General features: G+C 39.7%; 1 protein-coding gene across 1 annotated transcript in view; it reads right to left on the bottom strand.

Moving 5' to 3' along the window:
* The window catches only part of Fbxo47 (F-box protein 47), a 28,298-nt gene that overhangs the window by 15,072 nt on the left and 4,484 nt on the right, over nt 1–8,742 (bottom strand). The window contains exons 2-4 of the mRNA XM_005368307.3: nt 7,916–8,120; nt 6,510–6,677; nt 1,826–1,902 (exon numbers count right to left, since the gene is read on the bottom strand). Of these exons, the coding sequence (XP_005368364.1) occupies nt 1,826–1,902; nt 6,510–6,677; nt 7,916–8,096 (426 nt within the window). The 5' untranslated portion in view covers nt 8,097–8,120. The remainder of the gene's footprint in view (nt 1–1,825; nt 1,903–6,509; nt 6,678–7,915; nt 8,121–8,742) is intronic.

Raw genomic sequence — 8,742 nt, 5'->3', positions numbered from 1 at the left:
AGTTCCAGGACAGGCTCCAAAGCCACAGAGAAACCCTGTCTCGAAAAACCAAAAAAAAAAAAAATCTTATTAAAGTTTAAAAGAAAAACACCCAGGGCGGGCAAGCTATAAATCTCAGCAGCTGAGGAGGAGAGGAGAGGAGAGAAGGAAGAAAGGTCATGCCATTTAAGTTGGCATGGAGGTCAGCCACATGCGGGCAACCAATGGAGAGCAGCCAGCTTCAGAGAAAAAGAAAGGAAGCCCACAGGATTCAAAAAGCCTGCTGAGGCTCTGCCACACATCTGGGAGAAAGAGATAGAAGAGGAAAAGCTGTACCTATCTGATTCCTCAGCCAACTCCATGGTGGCTCATAAGGACTGCTTTGCTTTATTTTTGAGACAAGGTCTCTAGTAGTCTAGCCTGGCCTTGAACTGTGAGTTCCAGATCCTCAGCCTCTGCCTCCTGATTGCTGGGATTACAGGCCTGTGCCACTGTACCTAGTTTAAGAGGTGCTAGGGACCAAATTATAAGCAAACATTCTATGGACTGAGCTGTTTTACCAGCCCCTATGTCACCCTTTTTGTTTTGTTTTGTTTGAGGCAGTGTTTCTCTGTGTAGCCCTGGCTGTCCTGGGACTTGCTCTGTAGACCAGGCTGGCCCCACACTCACTCACAGAGATCCTCCTGCCTCTGGCATGCACCACCACCACCCAGCCTCTAAGTCAGCACTTTAAATAACTTTGGTGACTGTGAGAGAGGCAGCTCAGTGAGTAAAGTGCTTGTCGCAGGAGAACCTGATCTCAATCTTGGAATCCATGGGAAGAAGAGGACTACTAACCGGGCAGTGGTGGTGCAAATCTTTAACCCCAGCACTTGGGAGGCAGAGGCAGGCAGATCTCTGTGAGTTCGAGGCCAGCCTGGGCTACAGAGCGAGTTTCAGGACAGCTAAAACTGCTGCTGGGATTAAAAGTCTGAGTCGCCACCGGCCAGCTTCATTTTAATTATCTGTATGTGTGTGTGTGTGTGTGTGTGTGTGTGTGTGTGTGTGTGTATAGGTGTGTACAGGTGCCTGCATAGACCAAAGGTATTTGATCATCTGCCAGTGGAGTTACAGAAGATTGGGAGTTACCCCACTACGGTACTGGGAATCAAAGTTGAGTCTTCTTCAAGAGTAGTATGCACTCTTAACCACTGAGTCATCTCTCCATATGCTTTCCCTAAATGTACATAGTTATGATAAGCTTTAATTTATAAATCTGACATTTTTTAGCTGGGTAGTGGTGGCACACTCCTTTAATCCAAGCACTCAGGAGGCAGAGGCAGGAGAATCTCTGTGAGTTCCAGACCAGCCTGGTCTACAGAGTGAGTTCAAGGACAGCCAGGGCTACACAGAGAAATACTGTCTTGAAAACAACAACAACAAAAAAAAAACCCCAAAAAACAAAACCAACCAAACAAAAAATATGACATCTTTTGACTTCCATTGGCACACATAAATAGAAACACACACTTACATGCAGTTAAAAAATAAAATAAATCCTGTTTTTAAAAGATAGGTTTGGAGCTGGAGATAGCTCAGTGAAGAGCACTTGCTTTTCCTGCAGAGGATCCAAGTTTGATTCCCAGCATCGACATGGTGACTCACAACTGCCTGTAGATCCAATTTCAGGGGATATGATGCCTTCTTTTGGCTTCCATGGGCACCAGGTACACACATGATGCATATGCAAAACATTCATACATATAATAATTTTAAAAGATAGGCTTATAAATAATATTTGACATTAGTGATAAGTTATCTTTACTAGAACTCAAGATTGTGAACTAATTCTGGTATATGATCTTACTTCTGAGAGTATCTTGTGAATGTATTTTAGTCTGTCCTTGGTGGGAAGCAGCAAGGTGCATCTTTTAAATAGTAGACCTGAGAAAGGAAAGAGACATAAGAAAAAAACGACAACATTAAAATTAATTAAATTTATCAAAAGCATAGTGTAGCAGACTTTCTTGGACTGCCATCCCCCAAATCATGACACTGTGACCTATTATTATTAGTTATGAGTGTTAGGCCTTATGCTTGTCCCACTACCTCTTAAAACTTATTTTAACTTGTTTCTCTTCATCTATATTTTGCCTCAGAGATTTTTTAGCTATCTTTCATTCTTTTTTTCCTACTTTCCTGTTTCTTCCTGTCTGTCTTACTTCTGGCAGCTAGCTGCCTGACTGGCCCTGGGCATCTCCCTCTCTTTCTCTCTCATGTGCACTCTTTATCTCTCTCTCTCAGATTCCTTCTCCTACTTTTCTCTCTGCCTGTCAGCCCCCCACATCCTTCTACTGCCTACTTGTTGGCCATTCAGCTTTTTATTAAACCAATCAGGTACTTTAGGCAGGCAAGGTGAAATAGCAACACATCTTTACATAGTTAAACAAAGGCAGCATAAACAAATGTAACACACCTTTAGATAGTTAAAGTAATATTCTGCAACAGCCTAGTACAACGTTTCCTTAAAATTAAGTATGTTGGCCAGGTAGTGGTGGTGCACACCCTTAATTCCAGCACTTGGGAGGCAGAGGCAGGAGGATCTCTGTGAGTCAAGGCCAGCCTGGTCTACATACTGAGTTCCAGGCCAGCTAGAGCTATATATTTTCTGTCTCAAAAATTTTTTTCTCTTAAATGTCATTAAGTATTTAAAATTTCAGAGGTTACAAGTCAGTTTCAGTTTTGCTAACATAAATAATACAGATGGGATTAAATACCTATCTCTCTCCAAAGATCCAAAGAGTTATGCTTTTTTTTTTTGACAGAGTTTCTCTATGTAACCTTGTTTGTCATGAAACTAGCAGTGTAGATCACGTTAGCCTTGAACTCATAGAGATTTGCCTGCCTTTGCATCTGGGTACTGGAATTGAAGGTATGCTCTACCACACTTGGCTTTATTTAACTTTTCTATGTATGAGTGTTTCATTGACACATGCTATGTGCACAGGGCATTGGATCCCCTGGAACTGGAGTTAAAGACTTGCAAACCACCATGTGGGTGCTGGGAACCAAACCCAGGTCCTCTGCAAGAGCAACCGGTGCTCTTAGTCACTGAACTATCTCTCCTTCTCTAAGATATTTCGCAGGGCATGTATGTTAATAAGGTGTAGGATTCTGTTTCATGACATTGAAAACCATTTTTAAAAAACCTTCTAATTCTCAGTAAGATGCTGTTTGAACTATAGTGACAAGAAGTGTATAATTTATTTCCCCTAAATGGCTTATTTTCTTAAAATGACAATACATTGTTAACATTCCTGTAAGGACAAATGGCATTCACTAAAAATGGTATGTGTGGTAGGGGAAGATACTCTTGAATATCACCACTTTCTCCAGTTTTACTCCTTACATAATATAACCACCACTTCTCTACATTTACTCTTTACATAATAAAATGCTTATATAATCCTGAAGATCTATAGGAATCATTTAATTTTAGAAGTTGCTATGTTTGCGTAACACCAATGACCAGAATTGAACTTTAAACATAAACTCTCTTGCTTATAGGAAGTATTTTCAGTGTTTGGCTTTAGTCTGCATTCTTTTCCCTTCATGTTTTGGCATTGTGTCTCATGCTATATCATAGCGGGGACTGCAAGCTATAATTGCATACTGCTTGCCTTTTCTACTGCAGATTTCCTATTTTTAAGGATTGCGGTTTAACATAAAACCTTACTGTTTAGTTGACTTTTTTTCTAAACACAGGTACTCTTTTTCAGAGACCAATTTCTTTTAAGTTCTCCTAGTAAAATAATGTCAGATGCAGTATTCTTTCCATATTGGCCATCTGCTCTGTTCAGTAGAAAATGCAAATTAAATTTATAATCCTCAAAGTTAAGATTCTGAAAAATGTTATTTTAAATATCTAAAAACAGGAACAGATCAAATAAGAAGGAAAGCATGGGAAAATGCTGAGTGAGTCAAACATTTACCAAAAGAACCAGTCATAAAGCAGGTATCTACAAAAACCTGAACAGAAAATTAAAGCTAATATATTAATCAAACCTTTGTTGAAGATTAGGTATTAAGGTCAATGTTTATGTATTTTAATTGAGTTACCCATGTAATTATTTTTTGTTTTCAATGTGGTGCTGAAGATAGAATCTAGGGCCTTATTTATTTGAGACCATCTCAGGTAGCCCAGGCTGGCCATATATTCACTATGTAGCTGAAACTGGCCTTGAATTTCTCACTCTATTGCCTTCATTTCCACAGTGTTACGATTAATAAGCTTGGGCTACAAGTTAGGCAAGTACTCTGCCATTGGATTCAATTCCCAGACAATATCATTGGGTTTGCTAAAGCAGTTAAGACTTGGCCAGTAAAAAAAAATTCCTTTAGACCAAACCTAAAAAAACAATCATCAAGTACTTGCCATATTCAATTCTAGGCTTTACCAAATCTACTTCTAAACACTGAACCAACAACACTGTATTCAGACTATTTTCTTTAAAAAATTTACTTATTGGGGGCGGTGGCGGGGAGGAGGCGGAAATCCTCAATAAATAAATAAATTTAAAAAAAAAACAAAAAAATTTACTTATTTGTCTATGTTTTCCCTGTATATGTATGCATATATATGTATATGCATACACACACACACACACACACACACACACACACACGCCTGAGGCAGTTAGAAGAGGGTGGTGGATCCCCTGGAACTGGAGCTACAGACAGTTGTGAGCTGCCATGTGGGTGCTGAGAACTGAACCCAACTCCTCCAAAATAACAGTCAGTGCTCTTAACCTCTGAGCCATCTCTCCAGCCCAGACTATTTTCTTTCCTGTTCTTTGGTGCAGTTGGAGACTGAATTTAGGCTCTCATTCCATGCATGCTAGAGCATGCTCTGCCACTGAGTCTCTCTAAATTGCTCAGGTTGGCTTTGAACTCTATAGTACAGGCAGTGCTCGAATTTACAATCCTCCTGCTTTAGCCTCTCAAACAGCTGATATTACAGGCCTATACCACAAACCATATTTGAGCCGGGCGATGGTGGCGCACTCCTTTAATCCCAGCACTCGGGAGGCAGAGGCAGGCAGATCTCTGTGAGTTCGAGACCAGCCTGGTCTACAGAGCTAGTTCCAGGACAGGCTCCAAAGCCACACAGAAACCCTGTCTCGAAAAACCAAAAAAACAAAAAACAAAACAAAACAAACAAACCATATTTGAGGAATTTGTATATTACTTCTCTCTTTTAAAGCTAGGCATTCTTATGTTTCTGAATGGCAAGATTCACTAAAGGCAAGATTTTTGTAAGTTCGAGACCAGCCTGGTCTACAAGAGCTAGTTCCAGGACAGGCTCCAAAACCACAGAGAAACCCTGTCTCAAAAAACCAAAAAAAAAAAAAAAAAAAAGAAGAAAATCACAGATTCTTATGAGAGTAATGATCTTCCAGTAAGGTGTCTAAATTTATACTTTTGTTTTGTTTTCCAAGATAGGATTTGTTTGTGTGTGTGTGTGTGTGTGTGTGTGTGTGTGTGTGTGTGTGCGTGTGCGTAGACCAGGCTGGCCTCAAACTCAGAAATCTACCTGCATTTGCCTCCCAAGCCCTGGGGTCAAAGTCATGCACCAGCACTCTTATACTTTTAAGGACTAGATCATGGCTGAAAAGGAATATAAGTACAGAATAAAATTTAGCTGGGTATGGTGGTGCACACCTTTATCCCAGCACTCAGAAGGCAGGGGAGGCAAGGCAGATCTCTGTGAGTTTGAGGCCAGCCTGGTCTACAAAGCGAGTTCCTGGACAGCCAGGACTCTTACACAGAGAAACCCTGTCTAGAAACACCAACCAACCAACCAAACAAACAAGCAAAAACTCTAAGTCACAAGAAACAGAGACAAAGCACATAGAAAACATGTCAACACCCTAAGCTGGTATATCACCTAAATAACAGCACAGGTTACACTATATCCATGTAAAATTTCAAAGACAGGCACTTTACATTAAAGATTATTTGTTAAATTTAGTTAGGATTAAGTATCTGTCCCTTTTCCCCAGAAAAGGTTTCATGAAGGTGGCCATAAACTCACTATGACCTTGAACTTCTGATCCTCTATCTTCTACCTCTTGAGTACTGGGGTAACAGGCAAGTGCCACAAACACGCAGTTTATTTGGTGCTAGGGATAAAACCCAGGAAATCGTGGGTGAGCACTCAAGCAACTGAGCTACACTCTTAGGTGTAGAAAGGTGTTTGGAGGCAGTCTCATACCTTTGTCCAGGCTGAGCTAGAACTCAGGAACTCACTATGAGGCACAGGCTAGGTTCAAACTATGATTCTTTGGTTTTGGTTCTTCAAATGCTAGAATTACAAGTGTGAGTTACTGTGTTCAGCTTTCATGTTTAAAGTATGTAGGACTACTGTTAAGTACTTTTACATTGAAAATAAAAATACTATAGAAGAAAGGAAAATTTCCAGGAAATATTCTTACAGAATTATATAATAAAATATACATATTTTTTGTTGCAGTTTGCATTTCATAAATTACCTAGAGCTTTGTAGTGCGCCCGTAGACGAGTATCTTCTGTGCCAGATAGATCAATGTTATGAAAGTTCTGGATTAAAAGTCTTCTACTTCCAGATGAGGTTGAGATATAATTAATTATGTGCTGGCTGACTGTTTTGGACACCATGCTTAACATGCCAATATCCTTCACTATCAAAAAAATAAATAAATTTAAAACAAAACCAAAGAGAAAAACAAATAAATGTATATAAAATATGGGTGTAAATGATCTAAATCACTGTTAGTATACTCTATTAATACTCTATTAACTTGGGTTAACTCACTAATAATACAAATGACTTAAATACAAAAGACCACCATTACTACAGTCTATTAACTTACATATTAACTTATTAATAATGAACCCAGTGCCAGGTGTGTTGACTCACAGCTGTAATTTCAGTACCTGGGAGGCTGAGGGAGACAAATTGCCAGGTGACTGAAGCCAGCCTGAGCCGTAGAGTAAGTTCCAGGATAAGCCTGGGCTATGAGTGAAAGCCTGTTTTAAAAAAATAAAAAAATAAAGAAACCTAGTGCTTAAAAAGATCTTAACATTGTCTTAAACCTAGTTCTCATTAGAAACACGCTGGGAAATAACAATCGAGCTACCACATTATAATTTAGAGGTGGTAGTAGTTGTTTTGGGTTTTGGCGGGTTTTTGTTGTTGTTTTTTACCTGAAACAGTCTCTCTGTGTAGTCCTGGCTATCCTGGAACTCACTCTGTAGCCCAGGCTTGCCTCTGCCCTTAAATGCTTCATTTAAGGATGTGCCACTACTTGCTGGGTGTCGTTTTTTTTTTGTTTTTTTTTTTTTGAGTCTGAGTCAGTCTTGTCTGTCCTGAAGCTTCCTATGTAGACCAGAATGGCCTGACACTCAAAGAGATACTCCTGCTTCTGCCTCCCAAGTGCTGGGACTTAAGGCATGTACTACCATGCCTGGCAAGGCTTCTGTTTTTTGACAGGATCTTGTTATGTAACCCAAGCTGGCCTGATATTGTGATCTTGCCTTAGCATTCTTGGCGCTGAAACTACAGATGAGTGTTGTATTCTGCCTACGTTTTTTTTTTTTTTTTTTTTACAAAATTTGAATAGTATTGTGGACAGTCCTCATGGTACCACAACGCCGGCTGTGTCTTGTAGTCTCCTAAGTAAACTTTTCTGTAGAAAAAAGTAACAGAGAGGAGAGAGACAGAGGAGAGGGAGCAAGAATGGTGGAACTTTACACGTACACTTAGCTAAAAGACAGAGAAGTGGGTGGTGGACCTTTAGAAAAATAAACTCATTATGAATGTTATCAACATTCTCAAATGGTATCAACGTAGCTGAAATAAAGAGGAAATTATAATATTCTAATATCTTATATAACATTTCTAATCCCCAAATCTCACCTGACAAATATCTTAAAATTATGTGGAATATTTCCAATGGTAAGACTTTAAAATCTCCAACTGTAGATAAGAGTTGAGGGTCTAAATCAGGGTTGTTGAAAAAATAGCTGGATTGGTGGTTAGTACGTTTACATTTCTTGTTGGGTATCAAAGTTAAACTGGTATTTACTCTAGACGCCATCTTTTCTTATTCCATGAATTTGTCCTGGTTAGAAAAATAAAGTACAAGACACAAAGAAAAAAAAATAAGACAATGAAGTAGTTTCTTTTTAGGTTGGAAGTCACACTCCCCCCCCCCCTTTCTGTTGCTGATCAAACCCAGAGCCCTAGGCAAGCCAGACAAGCACTCTACCAAGTGAGGTCCAGCTCCAGTCTGAGGTTCACACTGTGATGGGCACACCTGCCTGTCCACATTAGAAGATACTTACTATGATGTGTAACTGCGTACACTCATCAGGATTCTACTTATCTATCTTAGCATTATTTGAAAAAACTTTTAAATCCTTAGCACCTTTTGGCATCCTATCTATTTTTAGATAGAATAAGACTTTTAGTAAGAAATTAAACATTTAGTCAGGCTGTGATGGTGCACACCTTTAATTCCAGCACTGGTCTACAGAGCAAGTTCCAGAAGACTTCAAAACTACACAGAAAAACCCTGTCTCAAAAAAATAAAAAACAGCCGGGCTGTGGTGGCGCACGCCTTTAATCCCAGCACTCGGGAGGCAGAGGCAGGCGTATCTCTGTGAGTTCGAGACCAGCCTGGTCTACAGAGCTAGTTCCAGGACAGGCTCCAAAACCACAGAGAAACCCTGTCTCGAAAAAAC

This window comes from Microtus ochrogaster, unplaced genomic scaffold, assembly GCF_000317375.1.
Source record: "Microtus ochrogaster isolate Prairie Vole_2 unplaced genomic scaffold, MicOch1.0 UNK31, whole genome shotgun sequence".
In the NCBI taxonomy this organism is placed as follows: Eukaryota; Metazoa; Chordata; class Mammalia; order Rodentia; family Cricetidae; genus Microtus; species Microtus ochrogaster.
This window is presented reverse-complemented; position numbering and strand designations above follow the sequence as displayed.